General features: G+C 39.8%; 1 protein-coding gene across 1 annotated transcript in view; it reads right to left on the bottom strand.

The window, feature by feature from the left end:
• The window catches only part of LOC124596024 (acetylcholinesterase-like), a 97193-nt gene that overhangs the window by 32248 nt on the left and 41972 nt on the right, over window positions 1-22973 (bottom strand). Inside the window, exons 5-6 of the mRNA XM_047134986.1 lie at window positions 21281-21480; window positions 10883-11048 (exon numbers count right to left, since the gene is read on the bottom strand). Coding sequence (XP_046990942.1) covers window positions 10883-11048; window positions 21281-21480 — 366 coding nt within the window. The remainder of the gene's footprint in view (window positions 1-10882; window positions 11049-21280; window positions 21481-22973) is intronic.

Below are 22973 nucleotides of genomic sequence, written 5' to 3'. Positions count from 1 at the left end.
CGTAGTAGTCAGTGCTTGCTGAGATGTCGTAGTGAAGAGCTCTTGTCGTGAAGTCGTGGTGGAGAGTGCTTGTTGAGATGTGGTAGTAGTGAGTCGGTGTTGATATGTTGTAGTAGGGAGTGCTTGTTCCATGTTTTATGCAGTTGTTTGATGGGCTAGACAGCAGATGTTGTTCGAATGGAGATATTGTAATGATCAGAGTGCTTTTCGTCAATATATATGAAGGTAAAATATTCCCTTTTCTTTTTTCATTATTTCCATGTCTTAAATAATGCGTCATTACAGGTTCAGTCAACAAAGCATCTGGCTTGTGTTCTTGTATTAGTGTGTAATTCTGGTTTCCTTACGCAATTATAGTATTTCTATTTTTTTAATTACTTCGGTATAAATGGTATTTAAAATTTCTTGTCTTATTGAGGAAGAACCGTGCCAGATGTGTACGTTGAATCACACTTCCACACACAGAACAATTACACTTGTGTTTTGGTTTCGTAGGTTTTATAGTTGCTGGGGACTTAATTAATTAATTAATTAATTGTGTTAACAAAAATTTTTTCCATTCCTTGTTGTTATTCTATGCAGTCAGATTGCGTACTAAAACTAGTCAGGGCCAACCGTTTACGAGACCTCGTAATCGGACATACAGCTACTAAAAATTGAAAAAGAATTTGCATTCATAATATATAATTAAGCCCCCATGCACGTGGGGACCGCTGCTTCGGATCGTCCCTTGGAATTCTTCTGATTGTAAAAATAGTAGACAGTAGTATTGTTGTAGTAATTTGTAGTTTAGTAATTGTAGTCTATATTGCATGTGTAGATTTGGTAACTGTCATCCTTCTAATGGTATTTTTTGTTTGTTTGTAGAATTTAATTGTTGTTGTCTTGTCTACGGGTTTGACAATTTAGTGCAATTATTTCAATTGTTCGTTAATCGTGCTTGAGGGAAACATTTCGTGTGAATGGTATTGTTGGAGATGAGGAGTCATTGTGTGTAATTTTCGTACAGTGACGAGTTTTGTATATTTTGTAAATGATTACGCGACCGATGAAAAAGGCAAAAATGATGGATAGTCAGAATGACGAAATTGTTGACGTGGCGAAATCGCCAACACAGGAGAACAGTGTGATGAATAATGAACTTGAAAACAATTTAATAAGTCGGGAAAATAGTCCGGAACCAATTCAAAACTTTTCACAATTAAAAAATTTTCAGAATTCGAGATTAATGACAGAAGATTCTGGAACAGTATCGAACACAGATAGCTTTACAGCTGTGACGAAGGAAGCTGGTTTTGTGGGAAATGTTAGGGGCGAAAAGAATTTTGAACCAGTTAATATGGAGCAGTTGATGGGTGTAATATTAAATTTGGAATCTGAATTACAAATAGTGGGATCACAAATAGGAAGAATTAACACGAAGATGGAAACTTTGACAATACGGTTAGGCTCACAAATAGGAACAATTAAAACCGAGATGGAAACAATGGAAACACAGTTAGCCTCACGAATAGGGACATGTTTCAAAAACATGAAAGATGAATCAAAAAAAGAAATTAGAGAAGAAGTACAACCGATTTTGAATGCTCACAATAATAGTTTAATTTCATCAGAAATTAGACAAGAGGAACAGGACAGAGAACAGGAAGAAAAAGATCGCGTGATAGTACAAAAATTTTCAGAGTTAAATTTACAACGTGCACACGATAAGGAAGAAATACTTGAAAGAATCGAGGATTCCGTAACAAATGACAGAATAAATAACTTAACGCAACAGTATGAACAGTTAACTACTAAATGTGTCAATACTGAAACCCTAGTCGCGACACTTACAGAAGACGTAAATAAACAGAAAGAACAAATAGGTGATTTATCGGAAAGAGTTGAGGAGATTTCAGATAAACTGACAAGTCTTAGTTTAAATGGGGACAGAGACTCGGATGATACAGCTCCATTACCATTTGCAGAAACCAAAGAGTACCAGAACATAAATAAGCATGTAGAAAATCAGGGAAAATTTAATGAATGCGTTAAAAGGGAATTTGAGGCATTACAAAAGCAAGTCAAACAAATTGAAGGCGAAATCGTAGGAAAAGATAGCAAAAGAAATTTAGAATCACAGGTAGCAGAAGGGTTTGAAGAAAGTAATTTATTTCATTTACGGGATGCAACAAGAGAGCGCCAGGCGCGCGAACTTGACAATAATCGACATTCGTACTGGAACAGTCGCGGTAGGTCTTTGTCGCCACGAGGCGAAAACTCTGACTGTAAACACTTTTTAACTGTTCGGAAATTTAAGATCTTTCGCAATTCTAAGAACGACATACATCCATGTTCATGGTTAGATCAATTTATGTACGCACTTCCACCAAATTGGCCACTAAGTCACAAACTGAAAATTATGTGCGGCTATTAAAGTCCTCAGAGGATTCACTACACTAAGTGAATATGTGCCGTAGCGTGCATAGGGCCCCGAGCTGTAGTGGTGCTATTTCCCTTTTAGTTTTCTGCACCACTGTCTACTCTTTTTCTATTCTTTGCATCTGTCAAAACTACTCTTCGACTATCAATCTATCTAGAGAATCAGTAAAGAATAACCGGATATGACTATTTTACCCAAAAGAGATTTCGGAAATTACCGTTTGGACTTTATCTTCAGCAGCATTCATTCGTAGTTTAAACGAAATTTTACCTGTTTATCTTTGTGACAATATTACTTCATATGTTGACGATATTCTTATTGCTAAACGTTCTTGGAGTGAACACAACAAAATTTTGGATTCATTATTATGTATTTTTGTAAGAGTTGGCATTACAGTGAACTTGAAAAGATCTGAATTTGGTCGTTCTCAGGCGAAATATATCGGTCACATTATTTCTACAGAAGGTATACTTCCTGATCCAGAGAAACTAGACGCTATTCGTAATTATGCTGTTCCTACTACAAAACGTGATGTTCGTAGTTTCCTTGGTGTCTGTAATTTTCTTAGACGCTTTGTTAGATTGGGCAATTTGGCCACACCTCGTTTTTGCGAACTATCTGGAAAGTTCTTTTTAAACGAAAATCGGTTGACAACTCTGTTTGGTTAGTTTGTATTCCTGATGAGTGGGTCAATAAATTGATTTGGTACACACATTTCAGTTATGCACACTTTGGTCCCAGAAAATGCTTTAATAAATTAAGAGAAAATTGCTGCTTCAGTAATATGGAAAAACGTATTCGATCTGTTCTTGCCAAATGCAAATTATGTCAAAAGGCTAAGCCGCCAACTATTTCTCACAGAGCACCGTTGTTTCCTATCATTCCAGCGAAATTAAAGGACATGGCTGCAGTTGATTTGTTCGGTCCAGTGGTTCGTTCTACTAATGGTTTTGTGTACATTTTTGTAGCAGTGGAATTGACATCAAAATATGTGTGTTTTACACCTTTACGCAAAGCAACAGCTCGTTCAGTATCTAATGCTTTCATCAAACATTTTCTTAAGGAAGTGGGTCATGTTGATAAGGTTATATCAGATAATGGATCACAGTTTCGTTCTAAAATTTGGCTTCGTACTCTACGGCGTCGTAAGATTAAACCAATTTTCATTTCACTTTTTCACCCTCAATCTAACGCTTCAGAGAGATGGATGAAGGAAATCAATAAATTGTGTCGTCTTTATTGTCATCAGAATCACAGAACTTGGGATCAGTATCTTCATATTTTTCAAAACATTCTGAATGAACTTCCTAATGACTCAACTTCTTTACCGCCTATACTGATATTAAAAAACAAAGCACCGACAAATCGCATTTCTGAAATCGTTCCTTTTCCGCCTTCACGGAAACTGCGGCATTCTGAAGTTGTGAACCTGGCTCTACAAAATATTGCATCTGCGGCTGCTAGAAGAGAGAAATCAGCTAAGCGTCCTGGTCGTTTAAAAACCTTGTCAGTTGGTCAAAAGGTGTTAATTAAGTCTCATCGATTGTCTCATAAAGGAAAAGGCTTGTGTCGCAAATTTTTTCTGCTTTATAACGGTCCATATAGAATTCGCAAAATTATTCATGATAACACTGTCGAAGTAGAAACTCTTAAATCTCGACGCTCTAAGGGAGTACATCATATATCTAACGTTAAAATTTTTGTGGAATGACATACTTGCGAGAAACCAACAGTTATACGTAAACTTGCAGAGAATACAAGGATACCGTGCTGTGTTTTGGCGGCGGCACATACTCAAAGCAACAGTCAAGTCTGCGCGCCGCACAAGGCAGTCGTTGACCGCAAACAATTACTTCCTACGTCACGCGCCTACAGTTGATCGAGCGCTCAGTGCGAATGCACTGACAGCCGTAAACAAATACACAGTCTAAATTCTCCGAATAAATCCAGTATAAAGCTATAGTGACTTGATAAATTATGTTATTAACGTTCAGTACTTTTCAGGATACGGTTCTATAAAATATTTAAGAACTTCAGGTAAATTCTGTGTGTCTCCGACGTTAAATGACTTGCTATGGAGAAAATTTCAGGAAGAATGTAATTTCGAAAAAAAAGTAATAAACTAAAAAGGTAACTATTAATTGAGTTTATTTTTCAGGTAACATATTTTCACTTAGGTACGTAGTTTAGACGTAATTTGCTGCTCGCGATTACGTGATTCATACTTTGTGCTAATTTCATGTTCTATGAATTTACTTGTGAAGCGACGTGCTTGCGTACGTTAACTGATTTTGACAATGATTGATTAATGAACAGGGTTGTTATTTGTATATATTATGCATCACTTGGCTGCACTGCTTTTTCACTGATGTCATATTTTTTAATTATGTGCCTGCTGTGCTTATTTATTTAAATTATAATTGTCACCTGATTAGTTGTGCTGATATGGTTATGTATGTACGTTACACTTTGTGATTTATCTGCTTGCGCCTTTATGTTTACTTATTAAGATTACATACGAACATTTATTTGCTTATGCTGATATGATGCTAATGACCTGTTTATTACATAAGATATATGTTTGCTGCTGTGCGTATGGATTGCATATTTATACATTTCTCTTTGTTGTCATAACTACTCTTTAATTTGGTATATAGAAATGCTGATATACTGTGTACGAACATGGAGTTTAGGTCACACTATGGTATTAATTATAGATTGTTCGCTTGGCAGAGCCTCGTTGCAGGAATTGTGCTGCATCCACTTGTTGAAATTCTGTTCTCTACTGGTATATTTACTCGTTATTGCTTGTTTTGCTTACGCTCAGTGCTTTATATTTTTAAGATAAGAAAATGAACTGCTATAATTCGACGAACGACATTAGTACAAGAAACTTCATAGAAGTCACATGAGCTGAGGTTTTATGGAAGCTGTATAAATTTATGCTGATAGGAAGGATGCTAACGACATGACATACCAACACTAGGGTCAGACCATTGACAGTTATTACACTGCATTCTTCGTGAGCAATTGAAATAGCAAGTGACACTTGACACAAAAATACTCCACATGTTTGCTTCTGCCATGATTCTTGAAGTGGTGTACACACTGTGAAATATTATGATCATTCACAATCCGTAATCGTACTTACTTACTGAGAGTTATTCGAACTAAAGGCTGTTAGAGGTCATGTATGCATTTCGTTTGTTTAATGATGGACAAGGTAACCAAAATGTATTTTATAATTAATAATGAGTAGAAGATTTGGCTCAGGTGGACTACACAGAGGTTGTGTGTGGACATTGTGTCTTCGGATTGTATGGGATGATGAATTGAAGTTTGCACTAGGATTTTATCTGTACTTGTTCGAGGAGACTGACTAGAGGAAAGAGTTGTTATGGAAGTGAAATGATATTGGCGATAAGGTTTATATGTATCGACGTATTGAAGAGGTATTATTGAGGTATTGAGATTATGTGAAGTTGATGATTATTGGAGTTTTGGTGGACAAGAGGTAAGGTAAATGATATTGATGATAAGGTTTATATGTATCGACGTAAGAGGTATTATTGAAGTATTGAGATTATGTGATGCTGATGATTATTGGAGTTTTGGTGGATAAGAGGTAAAGTAAGTGAGGAGCATTTTTTTTTTGTTGGTTTATATGGAACAAGGAGGATGAAGATGGCAGACTAGAACACTCAAGTAGAAGGAAGATTGTCTACACACACACTTAGTTAAATCACTAAGCAGTATATACTTTTTTTTGGAGAGAGGAAGTAATTGCATATCTTGGCACACTGACAGTTGTTCAGCAACCGTACATTTTGATTTGGCTTGGCAAACATTGGTCTTGACATGATGACTATGACGTTGGCTAACTATTATTGACTGTTATACACTATGCCACTACTACTTGATACACATGATGAACATCAAATTTTGACAGAATTGCATTTACACAGTTAACACTATTTAATTAGACAGTAGTACTTAATGTGGATGAAAGATGAGTGAGTGTGTTTTGTGTGTTTTCCCTTCCTAATCCCAGAAAAGTGGTACCGACTTACCTCCTAAATATTATTTTACTTGTTTGTTGTGGCTTGCACTGACACCCATAAATATTATAGGTTTACTGATATTTGTGTATTTGTAATAGTTAATATGACAATTATCTGATATGATTTGTGTGTTTGTTATAATTTGTATGTTTAGTGTAAGAGCATTGAGAATAATTTTGTAAAAGCAATTGTGTGTGCATTCAAACTATTGTTCATTCCTGAACTGTCTGATTAGTGATGGTGAATATTATGGACTGTTACCTGCACTTGTTCAACATAAAGCGTGCCACTTAGAAATGTTTAATTTCTGCTGATGAACTGTGTGATCAGTGATAGTGAATATTATGGACTGTTACTTGAACTTTTTCTACATGATTGGTGCCACTAGGACATGTTTAATTTCTACTTATAAACTCTGATGAACAGTGTGATTAGTGAAAGTGAATATTATGGACTGTTACTTGTACTTTTTCTACATGATTGGTGCCACTAGGACATGTTTAATTTCTGCTTATAAACTCTGATGAACAGTGTGATTAGTGATAGTGAATATTATGGACTGCTGTCTGCACCTGTTCAACATTGCTGGGTGCCACTGATGGAACTGCTTCTACTGAGATAATGTCACTTGTTGGTGTCTGCACCTGTTCAACATTGCTGGGTGCAACTGATGGAACTGCTTCTACTGAAATGTCACTTATTGGTGTCTGCACCTACTCAACATTTTGGGTGCCACTAATGGAACTGTTTCTGCTGAATGATGTCACTTGTTGGTGTCTGCACCTGTTCAACAATGCTGGGTGCCACTAATGGAACTGCTTCTACTGAAATGATGTCACTTGTTGGTGTCTGCACCTGTTCAACATTACTGGGTGCCACTGATGGACTGCATCTATTGAAATAATGTCACTTGTTGGGGTCTGCACCTGCTCAACATTACTGGGTGCGACTGATGGAACTGATTCTACTGAAATAATATCACTTGTTGCTGTCTGCACCTGTTCAACAATGCTGGGTGCCACTGATGGACTGCTTCTACTGAAAAGATGTCACCTGTTGGTGTCTGTACTTGCTCAACATTGCTGAGTGCCACTAATGGAACTGCTTCTGCTGAATGATGTCACTTGTTGGTGTATGCACCTGTTGACCATTGCTGGTTGCTACTGCTGGAACTAATCATTGAAAGCATTTTATGTGAACATTTGTATAAACTGATTTTTTGTGTATTGTGTGAACTATTATGTAAAGTCACATGTATGAAAGAAGTTGTATTGCTTACTGTATTTCATATATTAGGTTATTGAAAGGTCAGTGCAAAGCCAAAATTTTATCTAATTATGTGATATTTACGTATTAATATTATCTTTTATTTTTGTCTGTATTTTTGTGGACGAATTTGGTGGTATTTTCACCACCAATGCTGGCAAAAATACCATCAAATTCTGGCCCGTGGAGGAGGGGCATATGAAAGGTGGCTACACTGAGCCACAGCGCCAGATATTGCGCAAAAGAGTATTATTCCGCCGCCTCCACTGGCAGTGCTTGTCGAGAACTCGTAGTAGTCAGTGCTTGCTGAGATGTCGTAGTGAAGAGTTCTTGTCGTGAAGTCGTGGTGGAGAGTGCTTGTTGAGATGTGGTAGTAGTGAGTCGGTGTTGATATGTTGTAGTAGGGAGTGCTTGTTCCATGTTTTATGCAGTTGTTTGATGGGCTAGACAGCAGATGTTGTTCGAATGGAGATATTGTAATGATCAGAGTGCTTTTCGTCAATATATATGAAGGTAAAATATTCCCTTTTCTTTTTTCATTATTTCCATGTCTTAAATAATGCGTCATTACAGGTTCAGTCAACAAAGCATCTGGCTTGTGTTCTTGTATTAGAGTGTAATTCTGGTTTCCTTACGCAATTATAGTATTTCTATTTTTTTCAATTACTTCAGTATAAATGGTATTTAAAATGTCTTGTCTTATTGAGGAAGAACCGTGCCAGATGTGTACGTTGAATCACACTTCCACACACAGAACAATTACACTTGTGTTTTGGTTTCGTAGGTTTTACAGTTGCTGGGGAGTTAATTAATTAATTAATTGTGTTAACAAAAATTTTCTTTCATTCCTTGTTGTTATTCTATGCAGTCAGATTGCGTACTAAAACTAGTCAGGGCCAACCGTTTACGAGACCTCGTAATCGGACATACAGCTACTAAAAATTTAAAAAGAATTTGCATTCATAATATATAATTAAGCCCCCATGCAACCTGCGTCTACAACCCGTACTCGTACATCCATTATGTACATTCCCGTACAGGTCACATGTTGTACTTGAAAGTCACTAGCCCGGTATCGGCAGATAAATAAGATATTGCAGTGCCTATGTTATCGTATATATTGACTAGTCCAACAGCAAACTCGAGGCCTCCGTTATAGGTGAAGCATTGTAAATAATACTTCACAACGAAAGAACTGTCTTTAAGGACAGACTACGAACGAAGATAACACCGTCTGTCTTTAAGGACAGGTTGCTTACACCAAATTAAGAAAAAAAAGGTCCAGGAAACATATTGTCTGAAATGCATACTTTAAGAGGTATAAGTACTTGCTCATCTTCGCTAGTGTCAAACACACCTCTTCTACGGAATAAATACACATAGCTTTCAAGGTATGTGATTCAGAGCCCAAATTTACCAGACACCTGTTTTGGTTTTAGTCCATACTACTTCATCCCAAAATGTGGAAAGCAGAGAGCTTCAAATGGCTCTAGGCACTATGGGACTTAACATCGGAGGTCATCAGTCCCCAAGACTTAGAACTACTTAAACCTAAGGACATCACACACATCCATTCCCGAGGCAGGATTCGAACCTGCGATTGTAGCAGCCGCCTAGTTACGGACTGAAATATATATATATAGTGCATAAGTTCGAGGGGTTTTCTTTGTGTTGGTATATATCGAATCGCTGTGTCATTTATAGTGAGTGGAGCTGTGGAAGCTAGAAAAGATTGCCAATTGGAGAAATCGCAACGTTTTCGACATATTCTTCTGTTTGAGTTCAATAGAGGGCTGATAGCAGGGGAGGCAGCCATAAATACTTGCGTCATGTATGAGAATAGTGACAGTGGGCAGAGCATAGCAAGAAAATATTTTTCTCGTTTTGAAAAGGATCGTTTTGACATTATTGATTCTCCACTTTCAGGAAGCCCTTCGTGGTTTGACGAAGATCATTTAGACACATTAATCCACATTGACGCTCGTTAGTATACTCTAGAACTGGGAAATGTAATGAACTATGATCTTTCCACCAGCGTGCATTTGTTTGCAATGTGGGAGGTTCAAAAATCGGATGTATGCTACCGCAGGCTCTAAGCCAAAATCACAAAAATCAGCGAGTGGCCATATATTCATCGCTGCTTGCCCGCCGTTAATTGGCTCGTGGGCAACCATTCCTATCCCGTATTGTTACTGGTGACGAGTAATGTTGTCCTTATGCTAATATGCGGAAAAGAAGGGAGTGGTTGAGCCCAAACAAAGCAGTAATTCCCCGTAAAAAGACCTGCGCACATCTACAAGAGATAGTGATATGCCGGCCTAGGTGACCGAGCGGTTCTAGGCGCTTCAGTCCGGCACCGCGCGACTGCTACGGTCGCAGGTTCGAATCCTGCCTCGGACATGGGTGTTGTGTGATGTCCTTAGGTTAGTTAGGTTGGAGTAGTTCTAAGTTCTATGGGACTGATGACCTCAGATGTTAAGTCCCATAGAGCTCAGAGCCATTTGATAATGTTATGCTTCTGGTGGAGCAGCGACGGTGTGGTGTACTATGAATTGTTTGCCCGCGGTGTAACCATCACTGCTGACATTTACTGCCAACAACTGAGACGTCTTGCAGACGCAGTCTAAGAACAACGACCAGGAAGACTGCGTGAAGGATGCTACTCCACGATAACGCCCGCCTGCATTCTACTAGGCTGACAAAAAACACTAGACAGGCTTTGGGTTGGGAAGTTGTTCCGCATCCATCTTATTCACTTGATCATGCGCCATCAGATTTTCAATTCCTCCGCTCCCTATCGAACAACTTTCAAGGGATTTCCTTTTCGGGTGAAAATGCGCTCCGAATATGGCTGGACGAGTTCTTCGCTTCAAAACCACGTGATTTCTACGGTCGCGGAATCGAAAAGTTATCACAGAGTTGGCAGACTGTTGAAAAGAGAGGGAAGATATGTTATTGATGAATAAAGTAGCCGTTGTGTGTATCTCTTGTGTTTATTAAACTTACAGAAAATCTCTACGGACTTACGCACCAACCCAACATCTGTGTGTATGTGTGTGTGTGTGTGTGTGTGTGTGTGTGTGTGTCAGAACAGCAAGTGAGAGAGCTGTCAAAAACATCTGCCAGTACTTACTCTGCACGAGGACGGAGCCATCAGCGGAGTCCACGCCAGTCATGACGGGGACTTTGTGGAAGCGGCCTTCCTTCAGCACCAGAGCTGGATCCTCGACAATTATGGCCGTTGGCGAAGGTGGTTCTATCACCGGCACGAATGCCAGTGCGTTCAAACTCCGTAGCTCCTGTAACATCCAACCACTCTCTTCGTGACCCCAGGTCGTGGTAACAGAGCACATTGGTCCCTTTGGAGCTATGTAAATAGTACAAAACCTACACCATTTGGCCATGTGACCCTCAACCGGAAACGTAAAGCATGGCAGTGAAGTTGTATGTTGCGCCAGTCAGTTGTATGGAATCAGTGCAGTAAGTTGGATCGACGTGGTGAAACGACAGAACTGCAGAAAGCAGCTACGGTGTTTGGATGGTCCCATGCCCAAACGTGAATGAATTTGCCAAATAGTTTGTATTAACCTGAACTATCCAAATGTCTACATGGGATTGTGTGCCACTTGTGTTGAGTAACATGGCTTACGAACAGTGTTAGTAAAAAGATAATAACCGACAGAGACTGTATACGAGTGTCACATCTCGGCAATGAGAGTCGGTTTGAAATCCTACAAAAATTGCTGCCCCCTGTGACTATGAATCTATCTTTCCACTAGTTTTCGAGTGAAGTTTGTGAAGAAAACTACATGCAATGGAGTTTTGCAAGTCGAGTACCTCGCAAAATTGCTCAAAGAGGTACATATACCTGTAAGTCTTCAGCAAGCCATACGACAAGTAAACTGAACATTAACTCACTGGAGACGTCCATGTGGTCCGTCGAGTCACTGTTTTGCCTCTCTTGAAATGATGCAAGTTGTCGAGTGTATTTATGGCCGAATGAGGCGATTAACGTTCTGCGTGTGGAGAGTGTAGTTCGGGCCGGAGGTGGTTCTGTGTTGTTTTGGGGTGATTTTTGCACCATGTCGAGGGCCCAGTCATTCGTGAGTCAGGATGGTTATTGCAACATTCTCGGTGTCCAAGTGTTGCCCTTCATGATGAGTATCCTATACCTCCACCCATATACCAAAACTACAGGTTGTGAAACTATAATAACGATGTGTTTTCTAAAATTTTTGTCCATAAAGTTTACTGTAAATATGGTGATCTTATTCTGCAAATCCTTATATACTATGTGTTAATTAGAAATGTGACACGTGCTATAACATATATAAATTATTTTATGTTGTGAATTATTTATTCTGCGCTAACGGCATTTCAAAAGTTAGGAAAAGCAATATCATTGAAGGATAGTAAAGACATATGTAAGAGTACTGTCTCCATTGAAGGACAGTAAAGACGTGTGTAAGAGTACTGTCTCTGGACGTGAATGTGACGTCAGAGCAGAGTGCGCAGAAAACTTACATGGTTGTGAGACGTAAGAGTGATCACATGCAAGTAGAACACACCGTCGGGCCTATGTGAGGCGCAATTGTTACTAGCAAGGCACCAAGGACATGACGAGTGTGGGCATACGTAAAAGGCTCCCACAACATCAAGGTCCTGAACCATAATTCATCACTGCGAATCAAAGTGAGCCCTCAATATTACCGGAGCATTGGAAGCATTGTAGGCGACAACGAAGACGACGGCTAAATATCTGCAACGAACTGTAGTGTTGTTTTCGTTTCGTTCACGTTCAAAACTTTGTGAGGCCTTGCTAAATGACAGTCACAGTTAATTTTATTTAAGAAATAAGTGTTGTATGTAAGAGCTGCTGTACCTGATCTTGCCACTATCTTCAGTCATTGTCAACTAGTTAATGTGGCAATCTTTTCCAGTTACTGAATTTCCGACTGCCGTTGATCAAATACCCAAAAGAAAACTAATAAAAGATTATCATCGCCGGTAATTAATAATGAAGCCTCAATAAATGAACAGTGTCGCGCAAGAATATTCAGAGATAATGTCATTCCTGCTAATTGAATGCAGACAAAGTAGACTCGAGAAAAGAACTTATGTGATTTTTAGCAATCTTAAATTAAAGAAAACAATTAAGTTCACATATTTTATCTCTGTATCTGTTTTAATAATACTTTTGTGTACTGGCCTGGTTCGTATTTCAGCGTTGTCAATCTGTTAAAAGCAACAGTTGCTCATTTCGTGCAGTAAATTTTCATAGTAATTGCAATCTATTCAAAGTATGTAGCTTGCCATGTCCAGGAATGTGCTACACATAAGTAAACGTTAATCTGAGGTTACAATGATTATAGTCGTAACAAAAGAGCTACCTATAGTCAATCACTTACTTTTTAAGAACGAGTTTCAGTATCTCATCCAATTTAACATAGCTGTGTTTTAACGATGTCAGGCGATTGCTTTGCTTAGTCATTATTATTTCGTAACGTATTGTGTTGTCATGAGCGTGTGTCAACCTACTGTTGCCAAACGTACACCCAAACCATTATGTATTCATTGCTGTCCGGATTATTGATCAGACAGTGGCCATACCATCCCCAATTGGGCTGACGACCGTATTAATTAATTTCTGTATTATTTCAGATATATTGTGGACACTTTGTCATGTGGTGCCCCTTTTCGTTTCGTATGTTATATAAGTAACGTCAGTATTCTAAGTACTAAAAAAAATCCAAATAGGTAGAAAGTGCACAACTAGAATAGTTTGCTCATTATAGCAACTTGTGGTATACTTCTGTCCACTAAGCGACCAAAATTTTCTTCGCAGACGGTAGCCTTGTTCAAAATCAAATTCATTGGGCATACGCGATCACGGTCATACCATTGCATTGAAACCGACTAGTAAGAGAGGAGGTTACAAGGTATGCAAGCATACGTTCCTTGTTTGACGAATGCCGAGGCATCCTATTACATATCGACCGGCCACGTCTGAAACTGACGGTCACTTTCTGAGAATGTTAGCAATAGCTTGTGAAACGTAGCAATCAACAGCCCGGCAGACTGGTTGCTCTACGGGATCTAATTAACACTGAAGTATCTTCAACAGGCTATGGCACATCTGAAGCAACTCGTGGACTATCTTCCTTGCCAAAGTGAGACCATCATGGAGGGTAGAAACGGTGTTACAAGCTATTATCGTGATGTCTCTTGGGGGTGATTAATTTTTTGTCCTCGTTCAAGCAAAAATCGTATGACAAATGAGTCTGGAAACGACCAAATAGAATTAAGAAATCGTTTCTATTCTATGAAACAGAGCTTTGTCTGCATCATCTAGCACGATATGAATCTCCCAAACGCTCGCTGTCTGTAACATCCTTTCACTGCCATGCTGCAGAAGCAAGTGGCCAGGAAATTGCCCCCACAGTCGCCAATGTTCAGTTTCGCAAATGGTGAGTCGTCAGGTATCTTGTAATGGTTCTCTAGTTCACAAGATTCAAGAAAGGCAGACTGTTACTTGTTCCAGAAACACGTGGGAAGTTTCCGTTTGTGAACGCAGCTTTAAACGGGCAAGTAAGATAAAGGGTTACGTCACTGATTGTCGGAGGTAAACTAAATATAGGAGATTTAGGGTAACGTAGCATTACGTGCGTGTGGGGGAGTTATTCAGCCACCTAGAATTATTAGGATGTGAATCTGCATGCGTGACTGACTGCTAGCCAGTAGGCCGAGGGAGCACCGCGGCCGGTCCAGCAAAGCGACTGGTACACCCTTGCCCGCCCAGGTACAAAGGCGAACAGCTGTTGGGGAAAAATGTGTAAAACCCAGCGCAGGGAATTTGTGTGACAGTTGCTCGCTTAGCCGAAGAACAGATAATGCAGCGGAAATGACAGAGTGTAAGACAGTCAGAAAAATAGCTACTTACGGGCTCTTCAAATATCTGTAATAAATCACAGTTGAATAATAGAGCAAATTTAAATACACCGCCAATCTCAGGAAAAATGAGGTGCATCAAAGAAACAATAATAACTTCAGTAACTTAAAAACCATGGACATTAATGTTTTACAGTAACTATGTACACTGAAGCGCCAAAGAAACTGGTATAAGTATACATATTCAAATACAGGGATATGTAAACAGGCAGAATACGACGCTGCTGTTGGCAATGCCTATGTATGGCAAAAAGAGTATGGCACAGTTGTTAGATCGGTTACTGCAGCAACAATGGCAGCTTGTCAAAATTAAAGTGAGGTTGAACGTGGTGTTATAGTCGACGCACGAGCGATGGGGCACAGCATATTTGAGGTAGCGATGAATTGACGATTTTCCCGTACGGCCATTTCACGACTTTACCGTGAATATCAGGAACCAGGTAAAACATCAAATCTCTGTCATCGCTGTGGCCGGAAAAAGATCCTGCAAAAACGGGACCAATGACGACTGAAGAGAATCGTTTAGCATGACAGAAGGGCAACCCTTCCGCAAATTGCTGCAGATTTCAATGCTGGGCCACCAAAAAGCGTCAGTGTGCGAACCATTCAACGAAACATCATCAATATGGCCTTTAGGAGCCGAAAGCCCACTCGTGTGCCCTTGATGACTGCACGACACAAAGCTTTACGCCTCGCCTGGGCCCGTCAATCTCGACATTGGACTGTTGACGACTGGAAACATGTTGCCTGTTCGGACAAGTCTCGTTTCAAATTGTATCGAGCGGATTGACGTGTACTGGTATGGAGACAACCTCATGAGTCCATGAACCCTGCCTGTCAGCAGGGGACTTATCAAGCTTGTCGAGGCTCTGTAATGGTATGTGGTATGTGCAGTTGGAGTGATATGGGACCTCTGGTACGACTCCGACGGGTGACATTTACGTAATCTACGTAAGCACCCTGTCTGATCAACTGCGTCCATCCATGTCCATTGTGCATTCTGACGGACTTGAGCAATTGCAACAGGACAATGCTACACCATACATGTCCAGAATTGCTGCAGAGTAGCTCCAGCAACACTCTGAGTTTAAACACTTCCGCTGGTCACCAAACTCCCCAGACAGGAACATTATTGAGCATATCTGGGATGCCTTGCAACGTGCTGTTCAGAAGAGACCACCACCCCTCGTACTCTTACACATTAATGGACAGCCCTACAGGATTCACGTTGCCAGTTAGCTCCAGCACTACTTCATACATTAGTCGGGTCCATGCCACGTCGTACCGCGGCACGTCTGCGTGCTCGCGGGGGCCCTACACGATATTAGGCTGATGTAACAGTTTCTTTGGCTCTTCAATCTATAATAAGTCACAGTTAAATAATAGAGCAAATTTAAATACACCGCCAATCTCAGAAAAATGAGGAGCATCAAAGAAACAATAATAGCCTCAGTAACTTGAAAAATTTGGGAATTAATGTTTTAAAGTAACTATATATTTTCACACTGAACCTTAGAATTAAGAACTTTCAAATATTTCATGTGATTTCAACTATGGTACCTCAGAGGATAGCATTGCACTACACCTCTCATCCCTGAAAGCTACAAATCTGTACCTATTTCATTTATTGATTTATTACATTTTATATCTTTTTCATAATGCAAACATTTGCAAGAACATCATATCCTCCACAACACAGCAAGTGAATGCAGGACGAATGCTTCATATCTTCTCATATTTGTTTAATTATTTAAGGAGTATGTTACTATATTCACCAACAGTTTTATTTATACATGATGACAATCGATACTGCGAAAACATGGTAGTTTAATAAGTGGACAATTACATAGCTGTCACTACCATCGGAAAGAATGCCAAAAGACGCTTCTATCAAGCAAACATAAATATTTGTTTAAACACTATTTAACGACGTTTTACTGTAATTTAACCAGAGCACTCTTGTACAAAAATACTAGCTTCTTCACTTATGAACAGATTATTGTTTATATTTATTGTAAATGGTCTGAGTGTGTCAGAATCTTTATAACATTCTTTATTTAAATAATGTTATAATGTATTACCTCAGCGTGGAAAGTGGTCACGTTGAGTCTAATCATGTCTGTAGGACATGGAAACGATGTATTTTTTGTGCGGATGGTCTTCAGTCAATGAGAGTTGGACAGTGGCGGAAGACTGCTGGAGTCAAGTGGAGTGAGAGACTCTTGAGTGGTGTGCTCAAGGAAAGATCCTAGACACTTTTATGTTAGAGTTGGTGGAAGGCAGACGTGGCTGTGGTTATGAGTGTTATTTGGACATGTAAGTGATTGATTGTGAGTGGTGAATGGCTGCTGAAGTACTCTTAACTTTTGAAGTGCCTTCCACTTTGGCAAGGTCTGGATGGGCTCCAGTTCAGAAATTGGACTTTCCGCTTGCATTCTGGAATTGACAACAGACAGATTATCAGTTTCCACTCGTCATCTCTTGAGTGTTATCGCGTAAGTTTCTATAAAGAACTCTGAATTAGTGCGAGCTGGCAAAAAGTTCGTGTCTTGTGATCAATAAATGGACTCATTTTTCGAGCTTCTTTGATGACTATTTGGCTTTGGTACTTTGCTATTATTCTAGTAATGCTCTGAGTGGAACTTTACTCAGTTTAATTAGGTTATTCTCTGTCTGTATAAGTGAGATATACCTCCTGGAGTTAATATTATTCTAAAAGTTCTCTGGTATCATTTACGTCAAATACTGAGGTTAAAATTTAACTTTTTATTGATTATTCATTTATCTTTTATTCAGTATTTCTGTTTATTTTATTACTTCACTATTCTAGCCAATGCACAGACTAGATGACTGCAGGATCACAGCTTCAGATTATTATTTGCAGAAAGTTAGCTGCTTGGCCATAAGCAGGTGTCGCTGCTTGACTCTACGATATTATCGAGATAGTCCTTATAAACACAGCCGTGCTTAGTCCTGTTACGAGCTACATTATGTAAAGACGCCGTTGGCTTGCTCGTATGGGATGCCGGTCAGATAAGCTGCTACAAAACAGCATATATCTATTATGTAACGTCGCAGTAGGCTCTAAAATGTTAACACCCGCAGCTCCATGTATCACAGATGGGACATATTGACGTAAATGGAATGCCACGGAAAGAATTACTTAATGTAAAATGCACCATATTTATTGCAGTTGCAAGACGTTCGACCAAGATGAACGCCCAGGGAGATATTTGCTGAATATTAATGGACAAGATGCTAAACATCAGTGACTAGCTGATTTTTAAAGTTTAGTAATCGTGCTATGGAAATCGCCTAGGTTTCCTATTTTGAGCACTCGGCTCGAGCCAGCGCTGTGTCTATATCTCTGCTGCTTCAATAGCGTCCAATTTGGCTACCACCACTCGGCGTATGTTAATCGGTTCCTGTCGTTAAGAATCCAGCCAGTGTAAGAGAACTGGAGTAACTAGGCACAGTAGCCCACAAATATTCAACTACTAGAGACATATTAACCAGAGTACAGTATATTTCAAATGCAGTTTAATTTTCCTTGCATCGTTCATAAATGTTGTGTATGTTCAAGATCGCCTACTGATCTACTGATATTGCATTAAGTCTAGTATCAGAAATAAACTATAACTTTTCCTCAATTTATAGACTCAGTCATAATCAGTTCATCAGTAAGGATGGTGATTCGCATTCTTTCCATCTTAACACATTTTTCTGTTTAATTTAAGAGAACATTTCAATTAATTTAATGATTAAAAATGGCACTGAATGCGTACCTGTGTTGCCGTTATGTGATGTGGCTGATTATTTACAGGACAATTGCAATCTGTACACAGATGTCTTTTCTGAGGCCAGAACATTACCCCGATCTAAGATCCCCTGTCCACGAATTCTGAAAACTCTGTCAAGTGTATTATTACTATTTTATTTTATCTGAGATTCGCCATTGGTAGTAAACGGAAGATTTTTAAATATTATGCAAACGGATTCCGGTTCATTTATTTTCGAACCACGCTTAGCTACCTGTAATACGTGCCTGGGATGAATATGTACATGCATAGAGTGCTTCTGGTATTACAGCTGTATTGTAGTGCCTGAATTTGGTCTGTCTTGAAATATTTCTTTTTTTATATTGCCTCCAAGTCAGTTCGTACGCTTTCTGAAGTTTTTTTGCTGTTTCTGTGTTAAATGTCTTATTTGATCCTCGTATTTGTATCCTTCCCAAGATATTTGAATTTTTTCACTCTCTTACCCTTTCCGTATTTTGTTTACGTGGCTTCGTTGTTGTTATCCTTTCTTTCCATGTATTTCGTTTTCTCGTATGATATCTGTAGACCTATTTAGGCAGAGACTTCATGTAAGTAATTCAGTGCTTCTTGTGCTACTTGTGTATTGTTGCTGAGTGTTGCCAAGTCATCTGCAAACGTTAGGCACTTATATCGTGTTGTTTTCACATGTTATTCCTAAATGAATTCCTTTTGCTTTTACTTTTTCTTTCCATTATTTGATAATTTTGTCAGAGATCATGTTGAATAAAAGCGGTGAGAGACCATCTCCTTGTCTGACTCCTGTATGTACTTCGAAACGTCTGAGATTTGTCCCATAAATTTTATGTCGGTTGTGGTCTCTGTAAGTGTCTGTTGTACCAGTGTCCTAGTTTCTTCTAGTGTGTCAAAGAGAGTCTGCCTGTCTATGGAGTCATAGACCTTCTTAAAGTCCACGAGTGTGACTACAGTGTCGTTCGTCTGTCTGAATTTCAGGAGCAGGTTCCATATCTGTTCAATACAGGACCTTCCTTTCCTGAAACCTGCCTGGTATTCACCTATCTTTATACCAGGTTGTGGTTCAAGTCTGTTGAGTAACGCCTTGGAGAGAATTTTGATAGGTTGATAGGTTTGGCGGTTGAAACCCCTTTATATTTCCATGAATATTCTATAGAAATTTGTCGTGTTATTTCTCTGTATATCTCTACATATTTCTCCCCCCCCCCCCCTCTCTCTCTCTCGCTCTCTCTCTCTCTCTCTCTCTCTCTCTCTCTCTCTAGGCCTTCTCGGAAACGAAAATCTCAATGATTTTTGCCTGTTTTCGATCTAGTTATTGGCAAGGTATCGGTCCCTGGAATTCCAAGACAATATCAAAATATCATCAGTATTTCTCATACTGGACCGGACACTCAAAAATAGGCGAACAGGGGACGTAAGTTTATATATATGTAGAAATAGAAGATTTAATAAAATATTTTACTACATATTAAATTTTATGTTTTCATGTAATAATGTTCGTCAGTTATGCTTTTGACGTATGATAAATACAGTGTATGTTCTAATGGCAAAAGATATTTTTATGTGATATTATTTTCAAATTTTCTTACTTGAGCTACGAAACCCTATTTCTTGCCAAATTTCATGATTCGGTTCATCTCGAAATACCCTATGGGTTTTGATAACGAGTTTGCAAGTATCAAAATGTGGACGTAAATGGCCAAATCTGTTGACTGCATTGACTTAAAAGTTCAAATTTCTTACACAACCAAGGTAGCTTAGACTTTAGTATCAGACGTAAATTTGAACTTGATACGTCAATCTGTTCATGAGAAAAAAGAGTCGTATCAAAGGGACAGGAAAGCAGACTCACGAATAATAAATAACAAAAGAGCTATATCTATGTGCAGCACTCGCTCCTGGATATCTGATGACGGGTAAACTCCAGAACACATCGTTTGAGCAATAAAGTGATACCTTGCCTGATGTTTGACTTTTATTATTTTGGTCCGGTCAATTTGAATGTAGAACTACTGCTTGTTTTAATTCAAGTTAGACTTCGTGTTATATAAGTGTAAATTAACAATTGTCGAATTTTTCCATTACTGCACTGTGAAACGTTGCTTCTTGCCAGTTTTCCTTGATTTGAGGTCAACTGGAAGCAACCTATAGGTTTTCGAGCATCAAAATATGTGACATAAATGGCCGTATCTTGACTTAGTAACTTAAAATTTTTACACTGCCAAGGGGCTATCGACCTTAATATGTTACATAAATCTGAACTCGATACTTTTACCCTTTCCTGACAGTCGGACAGACAGACAGACAGGTAGAAAGACAGACAATAAACCGATCTTATAAGGGTTCCCTTTTTACAGACAAACACGCGGAAGACTAAAAATGACAGTGATCTCAACTACAGATCTTCCGAAACAACAGATAAAAACCGCTCTGCACTGCTTGCTTCGACATTTATCATTTGTGTGTTAATTCTGGGCGTGGATGGGAAACCAGTCATATTCATCTAAATGCGTGTGGGAAATCCCTTAAAAGCCACGACTTTGTCGGCAGTAATACTAGACCAATAATCCTTAATTCCACGCATGGATTCCATCTTAGTGTAGCCCACATCCTTGTTTTGTGGGTTATAGCTCCACTCATTATGTTGCACTAGGAAGACTGTAGTACCAACTGTTAAATTAGTATAAAGATTCACCTTCGAGAGCCCCCGTTGTAGCAAGTATAGTGTTAAGTCTAATTTTTCGGAGTTCTGGTACTGATAATAGGAACAGAAAGATGAATGAAGAACTCACAATGTCGGAAAGACCGCGCGAGTCATTCGCGGTGAGCTCCAACGCGTCGGCCGCCTTGAGGAACTGCGTCAGCTCCTGCAGGTCGTCCGTCTCGAAGCCCATGGAAGCGGCCAAGCGGAAGGCCTTCTCTCGTGGGTTCCTCTCCAGCCCCCAGGGAGCTATGGCCTCGCCGCTCTGGATGATAACTTGCTGGAACAGCCCTGTATGAGACAGGTGTTGTTACGGTCGCATTGATGTCACAACAAAACCTGCTTGTTGAAGCTCAGATACGTTTTGAAACAAAAGACTAGCGGATTTGGTTATTTTCCGTACGTCATCATTCCTGCTGTATTTTAGAAACTGCATTTTCCGCTTGACTTGTTAGTAAAGATACACTGATCAGCCAGAACATTATGACCACGTACCTAATTGCTGGTATGTCCACCTTAGGCACGGATAACAGCGGCGGTGAGAAGTGGCATGGAAATAATGAGGCCTTGGTAGGTCGCTGGAGGGTGGTGGCACCACATCTTCACACACAAGTCACCTAATTCCCGTAAATTCATGGAAGGGGGGCGATGAGCTCTGACCGTTCAGTTCAATCCAGATGTGTTCGATCGGGTTATGATAAGGCCAGTTGAGGGGCCAGCACATCAATTGGAACTTGCCACTGTGTTCCTCTAACCATTCCATCAGATTCCTAGTATTGTGACATGGCGCGTTATCTTGTTGAAAAATGTCACTGCCATCAGGAAGCACGGTAGTCATGAAGGGGTGTACGTGGTCTGCAACCAGTACGATCCTCCTTGGCCGTCATGGTGCCTTGCAGGAGCTCCACTGGACCCATGGATGGTTTGCAGAGGATAATGGAACCGCTGCCAGCATGTCTCCACTCCACAGTACAGGTATCAAGGAGCTGTTCGCCTGGAAGACGAGGGACTCGCACTTTCAGTCGTAGTTGCCGATGTTGTGATGTTAACATTAGCACATGCATGAGTCGTCAGCTGCGGAGGACCATCGTCAAGAGCGTTCGGTGCGCTGTATGTTCACTCATTCGTACTCTGCCCAGCATTAAAGTCTGATGTTACTTCTGCCACAGTTCGCCGCCTGTTCTGTTTGTAGTCTGTCCAGCTTAAAACGTTCGACGTCCGTAATGAGGAGTGGCCGCCTAACCCCACGACATCTGGATGTGGTTTCGCCTTGGTTTTGCCACGTGTTGAAGACACTCATCACAGCACTCCTCGAATACCCTAAAAGTCGTGCAGTTTCCGAAAAGCTCGTGCCAAGTCGCCGGGCCATCACAACCTGCCCTCGTTCAAACCGAGATAGAACTCGCGCCTTCCCCAGTCTACACACACACAGACAGCACGCTCGCTGATACTATATGCACCGTGCGTGTTTCAGACTGATAGTCATTCCTCGCCAGGTGACGCTGCTATTGACTGGAGGGTCTTATATCGATAGTAGGTTGGTGGTCGCAATATTCTGGTTGATCAGTGTATTTATTTACGATCGTGATTTTGGCTGTTGTGTCAGTTTTAAGCAATAGCTGTAACAACACTGTAAGCGCCATTTCAATCCACCAACAACTTATACAAACAATCTTTGACGAGGTAATTTTAAGCGGATCTAAGACCCTCCCCGTGGGTATCACAACGATGCCAGAGATGGAGTCAGGTTGTCGATCATTATATGTAATATGAAAGAAAACACA

The sequence above is a fragment of the Schistocerca americana genome, chromosome 1, assembly GCF_021461395.2.
Source record: "Schistocerca americana isolate TAMUIC-IGC-003095 chromosome 1, iqSchAmer2.1, whole genome shotgun sequence".
In the NCBI taxonomy this organism is placed as follows: Eukaryota; Metazoa; Arthropoda; class Insecta; order Orthoptera; family Acrididae; genus Schistocerca; species Schistocerca americana.
Note: the sequence above shows the minus strand (reverse complement) of the source record. Positions and strands in the feature narration are given on the sequence as shown.